This window comes from Hypomesus transpacificus, chromosome 2 (genome assembly GCF_021917145.1).
Source record: "Hypomesus transpacificus isolate Combined female chromosome 2, fHypTra1, whole genome shotgun sequence".
Taxonomy (NCBI): Eukaryota; Metazoa; Chordata; class Actinopteri; order Osmeriformes; family Osmeridae; genus Hypomesus; species Hypomesus transpacificus.
The window spans coordinates 9,752,187-9,771,463 of record NC_061061.1 but is presented as its reverse complement, the minus strand read 5'-3'; the positions used below and the strand labels follow the sequence as shown (position 1 = coordinate 9,771,463).

The 19,277-nt window shown below is 44.0% G+C and overlaps 1 protein-coding gene across 6 annotated transcripts; it reads right to left on the bottom strand.

Moving 5' to 3' along the window:
- Window positions 1–300: 300 nt before the first annotated feature.
- LOC124472633 (membrane-spanning 4-domains subfamily A member 4A-like) lies at window positions 301–12,609 on the bottom strand. 6 transcript variants are annotated; one of them, XM_047027641.1, is made up of 10 exons: window positions 8,151–11,551; window positions 6,280–7,262; window positions 4,487–4,628; window positions 3,644–3,817; window positions 3,359–3,469; window positions 2,166–2,222; window positions 1,886–2,038; window positions 1,383–1,495; window positions 1,144–1,256; window positions 301–691 (listed from the first exon to the last, which is right to left on the bottom strand). In XM_047027641.1, exons 4-10 carry the CDS (start codon window positions 3,815–3,817, stop codon window positions 591–593), a joined length of 822 nt encoding a protein of 273 aa, XP_046883597.1. In that variant the 5' UTR covers window positions 4,487–4,628; window positions 6,280–7,262; window positions 8,151–11,551; the 3' UTR covers window positions 301–590. The 6 variants fall into 6 exon arrangements, 5 of the variants coding, with proteins under 5 accessions (XP_046883597.1, XP_046883589.1, XP_046883571.1 ...); XM_047027633.1 differs by having other exon boundaries at window positions 3,644–3,904; window positions 8,151–11,550; XM_047027615.1 differs by lacking the exons at window positions 4,487–4,628; window positions 8,151–11,551 and adding an exon at window positions 12,531–12,609 and having other exon boundaries at window positions 3,644–3,904.
- Between the last annotated feature and the right edge of the window lie 6,668 nt (window positions 12,610–19,277).

The following is a 19,277-nucleotide window of genomic DNA, read 5'->3' as shown; positions in this document are numbered from 1 at the left end:
AGTTGCAGTGAAAGCAAGTGATTGCTTTAACCCAATATGACTAATGAACAGCACTTTGCTTTTCAGACATTTTTATTGATTGTAAGAACTAACATGAAAAGAGGAACCGATCTGAGTACTGCTCATATTGTATCTTGTTCTATAATTAAACAATACAGTCCAATAATGTACATCTCTGGAAAAAAACACTGCTCCTTTTTAAAAAGGTTGAAAAATAACCATTTTGAGTGAGGAACAGAAGGGTAACCCAATTGTCCTTTTCAACTTTTTTTTAAAAGGAAAGAAAAAGGTACAATGGTCTTAACTTTTTCCAAAGCTCTAGTTTTATTTGACAACTTTTATTCACAAAGTCAGTAGTCATTTTTTCCACAATTCCACTAAATTAAATGTCACACTATTCCTATAGGCAAAAGCAAATGTTGGTAATTGCCAGAACAGACTATTTGAACTACAAGGAGAGAAAAAAATGACAGGGTAAAGAATCACACAGTCAGTATGATTTCCCTCTAACCAGTGTAAAGATTTTAAAAAGCGATTATTGGGGGTAATAAAGTGACCATAAAAAAATAAAGCCAAGCAAGCAGTCACAGTTAACATTTTCGGGGAATAATAGCTATACTATACTGGGGGGGGGTCAGTTGTTGTTGTAGGGAGGCAATCCCTCTTCTGGTCCTTTTAGGGTCCTCAAAGGCTGTAGCAATAAAAGAGGATATGAGAAGACAATTTGTCAAGGATAGCCTACTGATTCTTATTGAGATGAACATTAATTTTTATTTCTGAGAGGATGCATGTTTGGGTTTCGGTTACTGTTGTCTGCATCCTCTTTGTGACTTAGGTTTTGATGCAAAAAAACCCTGGTGCAGGGGTGGAGCCAGACATTGTAAACATTTCTGGCTTAGCCCCAACCTAGGACCTAGCCAAAGTTTAATGTGACCTTAGATAGGAAGTTCCACAGGTAATGCGAGTGCGCTAACCCTATCTCTAAGGGTGAGGCCCGCCAGTGGCCGCCACCCTCCTGAGGAAACCCATTTTGTCCGCTTGTACTCACAACCTAAACCTTTCGGCCATGACAAAAATTACAACTTAAATTCTTTTTTGGGGGCTTTTGCAAAAACATTTGGGGCTGAAGTCCCAGAAGCTTACCCCTCTGCTCCTCCCACCTCATAGCTGTTCGGTGGGATCCTAATGTTGTCTGTGAAGGCACAGGGTGGCCTTGAGTAGCCTTGAGGTAAGTGATTGCCAACGATGAACATCTGCTACAAGACAAATTAAGACATGTAATTATTAAGGTGCATCTTGTTTCACCGTCCCCTGCAGTGGCCTATACCAGCACTGGACGGCATTTTGACCAATCCCACGTTGTTTTTAATGCTTCCACTTACTTCAGGGGGGAATGACAGACAGCTTTGCAGGCAAATGCTGAGACACTGATGGTGACCATCATCTCCAGCAAGGAGAAAAGCGCCATGACACCAGAAATTCCCTGATGTTTGGCCTGTGAAGACACAAAATTAAGAAATTGCTGTACACATGACAAACATTTTGTGAAGATTTTCACTCCAGATACTCTTTATCTAGTAGCTATCTACTGTTGTCTATTAATAGCCTACAGCAATTAGGCAGACTTTTATGATGGCATATTCATTTACATATACAATAAAATTGCTAATCATAATACTGTTTCTGCTAAAATAGTCATATCCCACACCTTCGACCCTGGGTAAAGCAAGACCCTGGGTCAGCTACACTTGTTTGACTGAGAAGTCTTACTACTCAACACCTGTATTGACCATTTAATTGTTATCAGTATACATACTATAACTTCAATTCCATTAACATCTCAAATGTGTATACTTATAAAAAGAATAAATATATATGGTCATACCCTGTATTGCTGACATAGTAGCCCATAGTTATTGTAATTGTAATCGTAACAATGGTACAATAGGGTTACACCAGCAGCATCTAAAGAGTATAGAACGGTGCCTATACAGGCAGTCACTGTGGCAACAACGTTCATTCCCAATGAAGCCTTCACCTGAGGGAGAGAGAAAAAGCAGGGATAAAGGATTTCTAACTTTAAATCTATAAAATATATACATGTTAAGAATATAAGATACTCCTAAACACATGACTGGACATTGAGGAAGTTCAACAGTACTGACCAGGCACTTGTTCAACGATTTTTCAGCTGCAATGGTGAGAGAGCCTGCAATTATGTACTGAGAGAGAAAAATAGATTTTAGCTTAGTAGTAGGTTTCCTACAGGTACACACAGTTGATATACTTTTAAATCAATTAGCTTTTTTTATGCAACACTATGCAGTATATACTCAAGTACCCCATGGTACACTATAAAACATAGATATTTAAAGATCCCATGACATGCTGTTTTTGGATGCTTTTATATAGGTCTTAATGGTCCCCTTATACAGTATCTGAAGTCTCTTTCCCGAAATTCAGCCTCGGTGCAGAATTACAGCCACTACGAGCAGTCCCACAATGAGCTTTCCTCAGGATGTGCCGTTTCTGTGTCTGTAGCTTTAAATGCTATGAGGAAGAAAGAGGCGGGGTTAACTGCCATGCTTTGGTCGTTTGCAAGCCATGATGTCTCGAGGAAAAACCAATATCGCGCTCGCACGGTCGTAGCTTATTTTCTAAATGGTGGGCCAAATTCTCTGTGCGGGCAAAGCAGAGAAAGGGGAAGTAACCTTCCCTATTGTGACATCACAATAGGGACATTTTCAAAACCGAGCGTTTCAGCTTTCATTTTCTCAAAGGCGGAGAAGAATACCCAGGGCGTGGTTTACACCTATCGAAAGTTGTAGCCACTGGGGGACCAAAGGCAGGCTTAGGGAACTGATTAATGTTAAATAACCTCCTAAAGTGAACATTTCATGTCATGGGACCTTTAAGTCTAAAGCTGGAGAAGCTGAGCTAGAGCGTACTCATACCAAACTAAACTGCTTTAGCAGAGTAGAAGCTTCGAAAATGAGAAAACAGTAATAAGGAAACAGTTCAATGAAACTACTACATAACTGTACTTCTGTAATTGGAGGTACTTAGCTAGTAAAGTGTGGTCAAGTTTAACTTCGAATGAAAGCATTCATTAATGATTACATGTAGAGTTGCCTCAACTGTGACAATAACCAAATGAAACCACAGAAGGGTTGTGAGTTCAACTCATTTTGGTCAAACTTATCCACATACTTTGAGAAAGGGAACAGGTCTTATCGATTAGTTCAATTCATTGTTTCAATAATGACACAACAGAACTTTAAAAGTGAACTGAAATCCACACCAGTACTATAGAATGACGACCAACAACAAAGGTAACAAAGGGAACATGTGCACTTACAATAATGCTGCCCCAGACGAATATACCACTTAGTACTCCAAGACTAAATTCACCAACAGTCATCACGATTCCAAACAAAAATGCCATGGCTCCAAACACGATTTGTACTGTCTGATGGCAAAACAGACAGAGGAAAAACAGTCAGACAGTGACTATTTAACAGAACACGGTCACAAGAGAAATGTGTAAACAATGATGTAGCCATACACCCCCCACTGTGCAATGAAACATTATTGGTCCGTTTTTATATTCATCTTACATACACTTTGTACAATAAAGTCCTACCCCAAGAGCCTTTGGATGTCCCTCACGGAACCTCTCCATCACAGACGACACCACAGGTCCTACCCGACCCATACAGGTGGGGGGAGAGGCCCCCATCCCCAAGCCGTTCCCAGCAGGGTGAACATGGGTGATGACCACCACCCCATGAGTGGTTGTTGATACAGAGCTGGACATCTTCACAGTAAAGAGTAGGATGTTGTAAGGACGTGCTGGTCTTTCTAGTGTGGTCTGAGTTGGGTTGTTGGACCTTTTTCTTAAAAGCTGAAAAGTCACAACACATGCTCATATATTCTGTGAAATGTGTCCTCCGAGAGACATTCACAATTAGAATGAATCTGTTAACTTCTGGGGTTACAGATTAATAGTTATATAGGCCTATGTTTTGTTTGTTTTTCATAGTATTTGAGTAAAAGAGACGCGTGTAACTTACTAGTTTACTGGGAAATATTTATTTACCAGTAGCCTACAATTCTACACTTTGGACTGACTTCTAGGCTATTGCTGTTGTCATTTAACCTACATTGCATTTCCTTCCTCGGCCTATCCATAGTTAACCTTCAACTTTAAACAATAGTTCTTTATTCTGCCCCTAGAGCGTGTTACCATGCAAAGCCAGAAAGTTAGTTTACCACTTGAAATCTTCCAAAAACACAACGCTTGACTTTTCTTGACGATGTTTCCTGAAACTATTTTTTGTTGTACCACTGAAAGTAGGCTAGGCCTGCATAAAATCATAGTAGGTACACAAACACATAACTTGAACAGAAAATTTAACAAACTCAACTTTGGCAAAATATGAACATCTACACTAATTGTCTATAATATGTATGTAAGTCTACTTACAGATAAATGTCATCCAACAGAAACAAGAAATTAACTGTGTCGCTATAATTCAGCTGCGTGTCTTAATGTCAACTGGGGAATACCCCGATTTCCTGTTCTGAAGGTGGAGGTGGGGGATGTATGCTGCCACAGCTTGATCCGCCTGCAAGGCATAGACCTATTTAAGTGTAATTTTATCTAGACAGCAATAACGTTTTGTTACGATAAAAGGAAATACAGTAGCTTAACATAAAATAGTAGAATCAGGTGTCCAGGTCACGGTCAGGGTGATTGCAACATAGGGTTGCCAACTATGTGCATGAAATAGACTAGGCCTAGAGAAAAATACAGTGTATTGTAACTAACTTAACTAGTGCACAGTGCCCGTGATGAAGTTGGTGATTAAGATGTCAGTGAAACACATGAATATAGATTCCTTGAACTATAGATAGTGCATAGTGTCTGTGATAAAATTGGTGGCACACACATAGATTCCTGGAATTATAGATAGGGCACAGTGCCTGTGATGATGTCGGTGACACACACAGATTTATGGAATTATAGTGCAGTACAGGCTGGTGATGATAGTTCTTCTTAGTGGTTTTGGTGCCTACATTTCTCGGATCACAATTGAAATTCTCTTTCAATTGTGAGAACAAGTACTTGTTCAACCGCCACCTATATTCCAGTCAAATTGCCAATGCTCTGTTAGCCCACATTTTGCAAATGATTATGTAGCTTTCATTTGTCTACTGTCCCCTACATATTGCTTATGTTATGTTAATCAGTGGCGATTTAAACTCTTTTTAGGGGTGCTCAAGCACATGTAAATTTCATCTCAGCACCCCTAAAAATAATAATTATAAAAAAAAGAATTATTATGATCTTCAATAAGTTTTAGTGCTCTAACGTGTTAAAACAATGTTTATTTATTGTTGATCTACCCCCTCAACCATCCCCCATCCCCCACCCCCTGAGACGCAATCAGGATGCACGATATGCACCTTTATCTACCAAAAATGACCATTGGACAGTCTCTCACTCGCTCTAAATACAAAATCCCCGATTTCCGGGAGATTGTATAGCATTTGCGGGCGTCAGGAAGCCGCTATTAAAATGCGAGACACTCCCGGAACTTCCAGGAGACTTGGGATGTCTGCACTAAGCAACGCAGAGTGCAGTAATATCCTGTTTAAATAGCCTGCCGGTTAAGAAGGTTTGCCCCAACTGCGTGATATGACGAGATGCTAGGGACGTGCTAAGGTCTCGGAGTCTCCTGCATGAACTAGCTCCGCCCGATTTTGCTGTGTTTCATGGTGAAAATGACCATGTCTGGGGAGTGCATAAGTGAGCAGAGGGGTCAAAGGTGGAGGAGGTGGAAGTGATATCTGAGCACCTTAAGAAGCCGAAGATGGCCAGGAGGAACATGGCTTCTAGGGTGGCATTGGTGGAAAGGGAGTAGTAGCCAGTGCAAAGTGTGTGGATACAGGCGGCTAGCAGGTCAGCAGTGAGGGATTGCCGTGCGGAAGGAGAGCGGGGATCTAGGCACTCAAGGCCTTTCATAAGGAGGGAGGTCCGACTGTGGGAGATGACTGTGCAGGGGGAACCGGAGAGCAACTTACAAAATAAGTTTATGCCACTGATGTACACAGTGATAGTGGAAGTGCGGATGGAGAAGTGCGTGTGGGCGTAGGAAATGAAGCTGGTGATGGAAAGGAGGTCGAATGAGGGGAAGGTGAGTTGGTGAGCAGTGTGGAAGGACTTGAAGCACTTCCAGGCTGTCCAGTAGGTGGTGAGTGTATGCGGGGACAGACCTTGGAAGATGGCATCTTGGGTGGGGAGGTGAAGGTCGTGGAGGGGAGCTGTCATGGGAAGGTGGTCAGCCTCTGGTGCCAAGAGTCTGAATTTCTGGAGGGAGGGACGGGAGAGGGAGTCAGCAATGGTGTTGTGGTGACCGGGATGTGAGTGGCTCTGAAAATGAACTGATGTATGACTGAAAGCCAAGTGAGGTGGCGGATGAAGGTCATGGTGCCAGTGATGGAATCTGATTGGCCTTTATTAATCCAGGAGACAAAGGTAGTGTTGTCAGAGTGGATGAGGATGGATTGGCTTGACCATTCATGGCCCCAGAGGAGGGCGGCGATGATGATGGGGTAGACTTTGTGAAGTGCAGATGAGGAGGTTAGTGAGGGAAAGGGGCAGGAAGGGAACTCTGAAGGCCATGGGGAAGAGGACCATTAGTTGTTATAGTAGCAGCCGAAACCAGAGGAGGAGGCGGCGTCTGTGAATAGTTGCATGTCGTGGGCATTGGATGCCATTTGGTGGTAGAAATGGGTGACGCCACTCCAGTGTGGCAGGAGGTGATGTCAGAGCTTCATCTCCATGAGGCAGGAGGTGTTCAGAGTGGTGGAGAGACTGTGCAGAAGAATCCAGGAGGAGGAGGTGGGAGATAAAGTAGCAGCCTTGGGAGATGATGCGAAGGGTGTAGTTCAGGTGGCCGAGGAGGGAGAGGAGTTGGCGCTTGGTGCTGGTGGGAGTGAGCAGGTAGTTGGAGAGGAGGAGAGTGATGTGCCTTGTGCCGGTGGAGATGAAAGGGGGCCGATAGTGAGGAAGTCGTTCAGGGGATAAACGAGGAAGGGGACCTTGGACTCGTTGAGGAGGATCCAGTGGAGTGCTTCAGAGAGACAGTCCAATTCAGGCTGCTTTTGCATCCGAATGCCAGGTGGACGGCAACGTAGTGCGATTGTGACACCCTCAAGGAATGAGTTAAATTGGTCTCCACATATATTTATTCACTCTGTAAAATATACAGAAACACATTGGTTAATCAACAGCGCAAACGGACGGTTTTTCCTCCTGCTGAGAACTGACTCTACATAGTGCTGTATTCATACATTTCCGAGGATGTACATTGCACGTCGGGCTGTAAAACAATCAATCTGTGATCACGTGACCGAACACAGGGAAATAGAACCTAAGCTAAACGCACTCGAACACATGCTGGTTTGCTAGCTAACCTACAGATACTCGTTATTTACATCAACCGTTGCATCAAAGTTCACATTCTACCACACATTACATGTTATTTTAACTTAGTACACACTTCTCATTACACTTGACACCAGCTCACCTGTAAAACATACAGAAACACATTGGTTAATCAACAGCACAAACGGACGGTTTTTCCTCCTGCTGAGAACTGACTCTACATCGTGCAGGAGCTATACCGTAACCACCGTTTCTAGCGCGCTGCTGCCACTAGTGGTAGAACTGATGTACTCATTTATGCATTCAACCCTGAACACTTCTCAAAACGTGCTGCATTTCTCCTTTCAGCCAATAATCTTGCGCTGAGGGCACAACACTCTCCCCCTCAAATTAAAATGTTCACAACATTTTGTTACTTTCTAAATCATACCTCAAACACATTTTCCCTTTAATGGAGGTGAGTTCATCACCGTTAGACTCTTATTCTACACTCAAGGGCATCAAGTCCCCAATTATCATCACACACAAATCATCTATTGTTCTCCAGTTTCTGACACTTCAAAATGCACCCAGTGGACGACACATTGAACAACACATTGGACATCTACACATTGAAAAACATTTGTTTTCCCTATTCTTGTGTTTTCTCTTTTAGTCCCTTTTTTGTGTGTGTGTGTGTGTGCGCATCTTAATTCACCCTTGTACTTCAACGTCCATCCCAGTCCAGGGGCGCCACAAGGTGTGAACTGACGGAAGGCCATAGTTCATCTGCAAATTGTTCATGCCTGCCCCCACCACCGATGGATTACCCAGTTGCTCATATGTCAGCATCCTTGGCGGACGCCGCTCTCTCTGTGGCCGGGTATTCACAGGTTGCATGTCAGGTTCATCATCTGAGGCTTGGGCCGAGTCTGGTTGGTCATCCCCCTCCAGAGTAAGAGCATCACCTTCTTGTATGTCCAAATCCCCTGTCTCCAGTGCTGCATCATTAGTCTCCTGTGCGAGTAGATACAACTCTGCCCATGTGTCAGGAATTGGAGCCGCTTCTTCCTGCACGTCCAGGTGTGCTGTCTCTTGTGGCAGTGACGCGGGTTCCATTTCAGGATCGGGGACAAAGGGCTGCGCCTCTGGATTAAGCCTACTGTTATCCACCGGCTCACGTCTGGCACGTCTGGTAAACGTCCAGACATAGTCACATTCGTTCTCACTTTCACTGTCCGTTCGTTCAATGAATTTTGTGTGACTTCTGCGTTCTTTTCTCACAGGTGTCCTGCGGGTGTTGCTGGAGTCAGTCTGCTGTGGCCGGCCCCTGTTCGGCCCACCAGGCTCCAGTTCATCCAACGGCAAGCTGTCGCATGGAAGTAGCAGATTTCGGTGGAGAACTCTTGTCTTCCCACCGCCTTCGGGCATGACTTCGTAAACCGGGCTGCCATCACTTCTCCTTTGCACCACCACATGAACTCTATCCTCCCAGTAGGACCTCAGCTTACCCGGGCCTCCTCTTTGAGACAGGTTCCGCACTAAAACTCTTCCCCCTGGCTGCAGATCAGTTCCATGAACTTTCTTGTCATGGAATAGTTTTCCTCTTGAAGCTCCCTTAGCCGCTGTTCTCGAAGCGATCTCATATGCTTGATGCATTCTGGCCCGCCAGTTCTGCACATACTCTGAGTAACTCTCTTGTTTCTCAGGGGGTGTTAAATTGAACATTATGTCGATGGGCAGGCGTGGAGAATTACCAAATCGCAGAGAGTAAGGGGAAAACCCTGTTGCCTCACTGCGTTTGCAATTGTATGCGTGCACCATCTTCTCCAGGGAATTCTTCCAGTCAGCTTTCTTTGTGTCAGTCAAGGTACGCAACATGGACAGGATGGTTTTATTAAAACGTTCCGTCTTCCCATTTCCAGCGGGGTGGTAACACGTATGAGTGCCCCGCACCCCAGAACACTTTTTGAGGAGAGCCATTAAACAATTCTCAAATTCTCCCCCCAAGTTGGGGTGAATCTTCTCTGGGAAGCCAAAGCGGAGGGCAAAGTCATTAAAGACCTTTTGGGCCACAGTCTTTGCAGATTTATCTTTAGTTGCGTAAGCCGGTGCAAACCGCGTGTAATGGTCTATCAACACTAGGATGTATTCGTAGCCCCCTTTACATGTTTCCAGATGCAGAAAGTCCATTGACACTAGTTCAAATGGATGTGCCATAACTATGGAAACAAGGGGTGCTCTTGTTGGTTTTTGTGGCCTGCGTCTCTTCAGGCACTCACAGACATGTGCAATGAAGTGCTCTACCTCCTCCTGCATCCTAGGCCAATAAAACCTCTCCCGAATTAGGTCTAATGTCCTGTCCACCCCTGGATGTCCCATTTCTCTGAGGAGCTCTGTAAAACAGTCTCACAAAACTCTCGAGGGAGGACCTGCTGATGCCGATTTCCTGATCGTCTGCAAAGCACACCCTCTGGGTTGAGATACAACTTAGTCCACTGACGGAGGAGCACCTTAACATCCGGATGCTCTGAGGTAAACAGTCTGGATGATGGGGGCTGATTTGTTCTCTTCAGTCTCAAGGCTGGTCCTATGATAGGGTCTTTTTCCTGACTCTCTAGAATTTGTTGCGATGTTAAAGGCTGACTCAGAGGACCCCAAGATGCATCACTTAACAGGCATCACTTAACTTATCAAAGTATCCAGGTTGATCATACTGACCCCAGTGGAGGGTATCTGCTGCATTGACACACCCTCAACAGACGCACTGATGGCTTCTTGGCTGATGTCTTCTGTGCACTGCTGCATGAAAGTGTCTATTTCTAATGGCATTCTTGAAAGGCCATCAGCATCAGCATTGCATCTGCCTGGGCGGTACTTAATTGAGAAATCAAAGTCTGCGAGCTGAGCAACCCAGCGATGCCCTGTAGCATTTAGTTTGGCTGTTGACAGTACATAGGTCAAGGGATTATTGTCTGTATAGACAGTGAAATGCGGTGCATGGTATAAGTAATCCCTTAAGCGCTCACAGACAGCCCATTTGAGTGCTAAAAATTCAAATTTGCCAGAATGCATGTGATAATTCTTTTCAGGTGGGGTCAGTGTCCGTGAGCCGTATCCTTTGACAACCATTTTCCCCTTCTGCCTCTGGTAAAGAATGGCACCCAGCCCCTCTTGTGACGCATCACAGTGGAATACAAAGGGCTCGGTTATGTCTGGGTAGCCTAATATAGGTGGGACAGTCAATTTATCAATGAGAGAGTTCAGTCTCTCTTGATGGTTTTGTGTCCATTCAATGGGACTGTTCGGTGACAAGTTACCTTTGTTTCTGGTGCTCGCTCCCCTCGTCTTTTCCCCGTGCTGCAGGTGGCTGTTTGACTTGAGAGGATGACAGCAGCTGGTACAGTGGTGTTGCCAACTTGGAGAAGTTTGGCATGTATGCTCTGTAATAGGAGAGGAATCCAAGTAGTCTTCTCAGGTCTCCCACTGTTGCAGGGGTCTTCTCTTTCAAAGCCAGGACAGGGGCTAATTCTGCAGGGTCCATGGTATATCCATCACTGGAGACCATACATCCAAGGAAGCGCACTTCTCTTTTGAATATTTCACACTTGCGTGGACTCAGCTTGACACCATGCTTCTGGTATCGCTGTAGCACTGTTCTCATGCACTGGAGATGCCCGTCGAAACTGGCACTGTGTACCAGATTATCGTACAGGTACGGCTGACACATGACATATCTTAGGCCACTTAAACACTCCTCCATATTTCTTTGGAATTCTGCGGGAGCTGAGTTTAGCCCAAATGGGATCCTAATCCAGTGGTATAAACCCCAAGGTGTTATAAAAGCTGTTAAGGGTTGACTTTGGTCATCTAAGGAGCCTTGGTGGTAGGCCTTACCTTGGTCCAGGACTGAAAACCAAGAGCTACCACCAAGAGAGTCCAGCATGTCTTGAATTCTGGGGATCGGGTGGCGGTCTGGGACTGATTTCTTATTTAACTCCCGGTAGTCACAACACAGTCTCAGTGCGCCATCCCATTTTCTGACGCACACAATGGGCGAAGCATACGGCGACTAGGGATGGGCATAATTAATCGACGATCGATTATCGATCATTAAGAATTTAGTCGATGACATTATTTGTTCATCGATAAAACTAATGCGTGTTCTGTTGCGTAGTGTGAGTCTTGAAGGAATGCAATGGATTTCGCTATGTGGCAGCAATTAAACATTTTACCAAATTAAGCCAATGTTTGGAAAAAAACGCCACATGCCTAGTTACCGGCGAGTTTCCATGTATTTCAAAAGTCAACATGAAGAAGTCACGGCGAAGTGTAGCGTGAGACCATATTGACAAAAAAAAAATACTTTGTTCACTGCCAACACAGCAAAGCTGAGTATAAATACAACTCCTCCACGACTCAAATGATGTACCACTTGAAAAACGTAGCCTACATCCGACCCTGGTTAGTGGCGGTGCATCCTGCTCTCGGTGCTAGCACGGAGGAGCTGCGATGCACAACGAGCAGAGAAAATTACCCAACGGATCTGCAAGTCCATCGAGATGGATATGCTGCCCTTAAGTATTGTTGAGGGCGAAGGTTTTTATGAAGCTTTGTTAATTAGCCGGAAAAATAACGAGGGTCGTGTTTGAGCACAGGCTTAGATGTCGGCTCCTCTTCTAGGAGTTACAGAAATAGTTGTTTTTCTTGTAACAGCTACAGATCTCAATGCGGAAACACGCTGTGTTTTTTCTATTTTCACTGCATTTTAATATAGCCTATAAATAGTGAATTTTTATATAAAAATATTAATGATTAATCGAAAATCGATCGTTAATTCTCCCGACGATCGATTAAGACGATTCAGTCGAATGCCCATCCCTAACGGCGACCTTGACTGAGTAATCCAGTCACGATTTAGCAGATCTTGAATGTATTCCCTGACCTCTTGGTGTAAAGGTTTGGGCACAGACATGTAGGATTTCTTTACAGGAGTGGTGTCGTGAAGTGTGATGTGTAACTTTAGGGATGGGATAAACCCAATGTCGTCATCGTTGTAAGAAAAGGCGTGACACTCCTCTCGCAGTATCTGCCTTACCCTCTCTTGTTGTGCAGGCTCTAAGTGGTCTAGTTTTACCGGTGGATCCCAGCAGCTTGGCTTCTCTTCCTTTTCCTTGTTTGGCATAACATCTCTCTGATTGACTAGAGAGTTGTCCTTGCTTTGCTTTTCAGTTGAAGTCAGCTGTTCGGACTGAACAGCGTATGCTGTTTTCACCCCTTGAAGGTAACCCAGGACGGTGCGTGCATTTACTGTGATATCATACTTGTTTGTGTTCATGAGAGGGACTGGAACACACATCGACTTCCCTCTTGTCACTGTCACCAACCCTTCCTCAACAGACACACCCTCAGGTAGGTTTGGCTGGTCACAGGGGACAAACAGCAGGCTTTGGCCCTTGAACTGTGTTCCCGCACATGCCCTCACATTCACAGTGGTCACCGTTTCCGCAGCCAAACGAATTGTCCTTTTGCCAGTGCAAACAGTTCCAACGTCACACTCTGAATCTTCTCTCATGAGTTGTATCACTAACTTTGCCGTTTTGCAGGTCACAGAAAAAGCTTGACTTAATTTCTGAATCATCTGTGATGCTGTCTGCTTCTCATCCCCTTGGCTTATTATTGCTTGAATTACATTATACCCGATTATAGGCTGCTCGGCCACATTTGAGTCACATGAGACTAACAAAGGGGCTAACAGTGGCTCTGATGAGCCTTGGTCTTGAGGTAGTCTGAATTCTACTTCTACCCAGCCTTAGAAGGGTTTTTGAGTCTGATTTGCAGCAAGGCCAACTAAAGTACCTGGACCTAACAGTTCTTCAATGGGGCGTATTGGACAATGGGGCAGATGAGTCTTTCTCCATTCTTCATTAATAATACTGGCTTGTGCGCCGGTGTCCCAGAGTGCCTCCACTGGCACGTCATCAAAAGAACATTGTATTAGGCATCGCTCACCGATAAGGTTAATCAGCCTGGTCTTGCGTTGAGGGGGGAGGTAACACACAGGATTGCCTGGTGCGGTAGCAGACGACTTCAGAGGGGTGGCAGGGGATGGGCGATCGGGGTATGTGCTACTTGTCGGTGTCCAAGTCATTTTGCTATCTGGGGACCTCTTCAGTGGGGCTACTGGTGCCCCTGACTTGGCAGCCCCCTCTCGTTTCCCTGGTCTCTCCTCTGTCGGCAGCCACGAGACAGGTGTCCCTCCTGCCCACACCGGAAGCAATGGCTACACGACTCATCTCTCCCTGACTCTTGACAGGCTCTGCATGCGGCTGGCCTGTAGCAAGGAGCATTCATGGGAGTGTGTGGCAGTGACTGTTGTTTACTTGCACCTACAGTCTGCAGCAATATTTTCTTCAGCTCCAGTATTTCAGCCTTGTGGTCATTAATTTGCTTATTCGATTCTGTGTCTTCATCCTTGCAGCGTGCTTGACATTTCTTGTTTTTGTTGGAGACTTCTCCCTTATCCACGGTGCTGACAGCGATGTGGTGCCGCTCTGCCTCACCACTGGATGCCGACTGCTGAGGGTCAGAGGGTAGATCGATCTGGATCTCGCTTATTCTTCATGGGCAAGGTTGCACAGTCTTCCTCAGCTTTTGCTGCCTCTCTTGCTCCAAATTTGCAGCTTCATTGACACGCTCCATCAGAACTTCATCTGTCACTCGATGGTCACCCAGGTAGGGTTTAAGTTGGAACTTCACTGCATCGCTGATCAGCCCAGTCTCTAACGATCGCAAGAATCGTCTCTGAATCAGATCTGGGCTCAGCTTTTCCTCTTCGTCCTCCTCCCCCAGCTCGCATAACAGGAAACTCTGTGTAGAGTCTTTTGGGTCCTGTGCCTAAGTCATCAGTCTATGCAGGAGATCAGAGGATGATTCCACTTTGTAGTGACCACTTAATATGGTCTTTAGAACAGCCAGTGTGAGGTCTCTCTTTATCTCCAACAAGTCTCTAACGGGCAGGCCTGGGCATACCGCACGGATGACTGCTTCGGTAATTTCTGCTTCCGAATGGCTTTTTCGCTGACCTGATTCAATTTGATTCATGAGGCTAGTATGACAATTTCTCCCTCTGTCCTGCCTCCCCAATCTGTCCTATAATCCGGAACTCTCTCCTCAAAGTCACCTCAGGAATTCTCTTTTTCCTCTCCTGTGTTTTAATGGTCTTCACCCTCTCTCCAGCTGCCTCCATTTCTTCTTCGAGTAACTTCAGTGCATCTTCTTGCTCTTTCTTGAGTAGGGTATATTTCTGTTTTAGTTCTTCGAAGTCCGATTTATCTGGATTAGCAGTTGCTGGATCTTCATCATTATTATTCTGAGATTTAATGAAGGACAGGAGATTTTCCAAGTATTGCCAAACCCGATCAGCCTCTTCAACCTCTTAAATTTCCTCTAAAGTGTTCTCTGCTAGCCTGAAAAGGGCACGTCTTGAAAGGCTCTCGAACCCTCCCTTCTCTGGGTCCTTACACTTTAGCTGCTGGCATACCAAAACTAGCTGAGGCTTCTCAAGAGTGATTAATGCTTTACTGATTTGATCCTGTAAATCCTCCATTATTCTCCGTTGAGGTCTTCAATTTTCTCTTTTAGGTTCGTCTTTTAATATGAAGCTGAACGTGGATCACGCTGCTTCTCATGGGCTGGCTCGCCAAATATGTGACACCCTCAAGGAATGAGTTAAATTGGTCTCCACATATTTATTCACTCTGTAAAACATACAGAAACACATTGGTTAATCAACAGCGCAAACGGACGGTTTTTCCTCCTGCTGAGAACTGACTCTACATAATGCTGTATTCATACATTTCCGAGGATGTACATTGCACGTCGGGCTGTAAAACAATCAATCTGTGGTCACGTGACCGAACACAGGGAAATAGAACCTAAGCTAATCGCACTCGAACACATGCTGGTTAACCTAGCTAGCTAACCTACAGATACTCGTTATTTACATCAACCGTTGCATCAAAGTTCACATTCTACCACACATTACATGTTATTTTAACTTAATACACACTTCTCATAACACTTGACACCAGCTCACCTGTAAAACATACAGAAACACATTGGTTAATCAACAGCGCAAACGGACGGTTTTTCCTCCTTCTGAGAACTGACTCTACATAGTGCAGGAGCTATACCGTAAACACCGTTTCTAGCGCGCTGCTGCCACTAGTGGTAGAACTGATGTACTCATTTATGCATTCAACCCTGAACACTTCTCAAAACGTGGTGCATTTCTCCTTTCAGCCAATAATCTTGCGCTGAGGGCTCAACACGAGTCCTTCCAGTGAACCCTAAAGAAAGCCCAGAAGTCAGGGTGGATGGGGAGGACATTAAGGCGGTTGTGATTTCAGCCTTGGCCAGCCAGGCGCCGCAACCGGCCAGGCGGATGAGGGAGTGGCCTGCTCGATAGAGGAGTGACAAGAACATGCTAGTACAAGGACCAGAGGAACGGAAGAGACTTTATGGAGAACTCGTAATTGAAAACAGGGAGTTCGAGGTTCGGTCGCATTCCTCCATGCTTTAGCTGGGCTGATGCGTATGAGTTGATTGGAGTGGAGGAGGAGTCCTGGTGCGTTGTCTTCCTCCTGAACTTCAGTTAATCTAACTCAATTAATAGTCAGTCCAAAATTTAGAATTATAGGCAACTGGTAAATAAATGTATTCCAGTAAACTAGTAAATTACACATGTTTCTGTCTCTCTTTCACTTACATACAACTATAAAGTGCAGACAGAACTATTAATGTTAACAGATGTTAACACATTCATTCACATTATGAATGTTCAACTTTGATCAGCCTTTCCACAACAGAAAGGCCAGCACGTCCTTACAACATCCTGCTCGCCACTGTGAAGATGTCCAGCTCTGTATCAACAACCACTCATGGGGTGGTGGTCATCACCCATGTTCACCCTGCTGGGAACGGCTTGGGGATGGGGGCCTCTCCCCCCACCTGTATGGGTCGGGTAGGACCTGTGGTGTCGTCTGTGATGGTGAGGTTCCGTGAGGGACATCCAAAGGCTCTGGGGGTAGGACTTTATTGTACCAAGTGTATGTAAGATAAATATCAAAACGGACCAATAATGAAGCATGTTTCAATGCACAGCGAGGTGTATGGCTACATCATTGTTTACACATTTCTCTTATGACCATGTTTTGATACAAAAAGAGTCACTGACTGTGATTGTGCTACTTTTTTCTGTTTTCCCATCAGAAAGTGGTGGCGCCATGACATTTTTGTTTGGAATCGTGATGGCTGTTGGTAAATTGAGTGGTGCAGTATTATTTGGTATATTCATCTGGGGCAGCATTATTGTAAGTGCACATTCTCCATTTGTTCCCTTTGTTGTTGGTTGTCATTTTACAGTACTGGTTTGGATTTCAAACAAGTACTTCTTTAAAGATTTTGTTGTATCTCCATTGAAACCACGTTCCCCATGTTTAAAGCTTTTACTCTACTAAAGCAGTTTTGTTTGGTATGGCTAAGCTCTAGCTCAGTTTCTCCAGCTTAAGACTTAAATGTCCTTATTTGTATAGTTTACCATAGAGTGTACATGAGTATACAGTTCATAGTATACTGCATAAAAAAGCTAATCAATTTTAATTTACATCAACTTTGTGTGTACAGGAAACCTACTACTAAGCTAACATCTATTTTTCTCTCTCAGTACATAATTGCTGGCTCTCTCACCATTGCAGCTGAAAAATCATTGAACAAGTTCCTGGTTAGTAATGTTGAACTTACTTAATGTCCAGTCTAGTGTTTAGGAATATCTTATACATATTCTTATATATTTTATAGATTTAAAGTTAGAAATCCTTTAACCCTGCTTTTTCTCTCTCCCTCAAGTGAAGGCTTCATCGGGAATGAAGGTTGTTGCCACAGTGACAGATGGCATAAGCACCCTTCTGTACTCCGTAGATGTTGCTGTATTTTATTGTTACGATTACAATGTCGATGGGGCATGTCGGATGAACTTGGTATGACCGTATATATTTATTCCTTTTTTGAGATGTTTATGGAAGTCAAACAAGTGTAGCTGACCCACAATGCTGTACACAGGGTTGAATTGTGGAATATTACTATTTTAGCATAAGCAGTATTATGATTGGCAATTGTATTGTATACATGTATATATAAATGAATTTGGGGCACAACTGTCATTCCATTCATGCCATCAAATAACTCTGCCTGAAAGCTGTAGGTGACATAAGATTTCTAATACAATGTCAAGTACATAGCTACGAGAGTAACATTTTATCTGTTGTGAAAATCTTCACAAAATGTTTGTCAAGTGTACACCAATTCTTGAATTGTGTGTCTTCCCAGGGAATTTCTGTGCAAGGGATGTCTGTCTGTCTGTGCAAGTTTATAGTGTTTTTGGGGGGGAAATAATTAGCTCGGCAACCGGGCACTGTGCAAAGTTCTACTTTTGCAGGTGTCCATCTCAGGACCCAAGGACGTGCGGTTCTTCGGTTGATGAAAGATGTTGTGCTGAGTTTGGGTCCACTATATACTACATGTAACAAATGTCTAGATCTCAGTGGGGTTAAGTGTATTGAACAGATAACAAATATAATACATGCTGTGGGCCATTTAGACTTGTTCTGTGTGTGTGTAGCCAGTGTAGCTTGGTTAAACTCCTCAAGTATTTAACAGGCCACTCACGTCAACTAATAGCTAGCTTTTCCTTGGCGTAGTTGGTAGTGGTCGCGCTTGGGATGTCAGAGGTGGCAGGTTCGATCCCAGTGAGGGACGAACGTTGGCCCGTGTACCTCTGATGGAGCAAGACTACGTCTGTTACATGTGTATAGCGTGAGTGCGTGTTAGGTTTGTGTGGTTGTTGACTATTACAACAAATGTGCCAATCAGCAGGTTGCTGGTTCGATTCCCGGCCGTTCCAAAAATGACGTTGTGTCCCTGGCACTTCACCCTACTTGCCTCGGGGGAATGTCCCTGTACTTTCTGTAAGTCGCTCTGGATAAGAGCGTCTACTAAATGACTAAATGTAAATGTAATGTAAATGTGCACCTGTGGGTATGTGTGTTAAATATTTCAGGTACGGGAGTCATAAGAGGGGTAATCACAGGTAAGCGTGGTGTTGGAATTAGGTTTGGGAAGCCACATGGTTTTTCAACCATAGCTGTGTGTACCGTCTTGGAAATGACTTCAAATTCCCGCCACCATGGTCAATCCTTTCATGGTTGGAGTGCTATTACAATACATTTTGATCAACAGGACATAAGTAATTGATAATGTAGGAAACGGCAAATAATTGTAGGCTACATAATCATTTTCATGAATGTCCCAGGGAATTGGCAATTTGGTCAAAAATAATGAAAGATTATGCTTTTATGATGTGCATAAGTGACTTGATGATGTGGAGATTGAACTTTTGAGAATTTCAAAGTATCAAAGCCACTGCGAAAACTTTCACTGGGTGCAGCATAGGAACTGCACATTATCTATGGTCCCAGAAGTCTGTGTGTGTGTGTTTCACTGATATCGTATTCACCGACTGCGTGACGGGCACTGTGCACTACTTTTTACAATGTCATCATGTACACTTAACACAAAGTATTTTACAGTTTTTTTTATGACAAAATACAAAACACTTAAGTATTTTTATTCTAAATATATAGCTGTCAAACCTATCAAATTACCATATACAACATTGTGCTTCTCAACTTTTTTTTAAAGGGAAAGAAAAAGGTACAGTGATCTTTTAACTTTTTCCAGAGCTGTAGTTTTATTTGACACAACTTTTATTCACAAAGTCTGTAAT

Bases quoted from the DNA above. Each gene is read 5' to 3' on its own strand.
- LOC124472633 (XM_047027615.1), bottom strand. The intron at 2,039-2,165 runs GTCAGTACTGTT...TCTCTCCCTCAG, and splicing joins AATCGTTGAACAAGTGCCTG to GTGAAGGCTTCATTGGGAAT. The intron at 692-1,143 runs GTAAGCTTCTGG...TTATTGCTACAG, and splicing joins GAGGTGGGAGGAGCAGAGGG to CCTTTGAGGACCCTAAAAGG.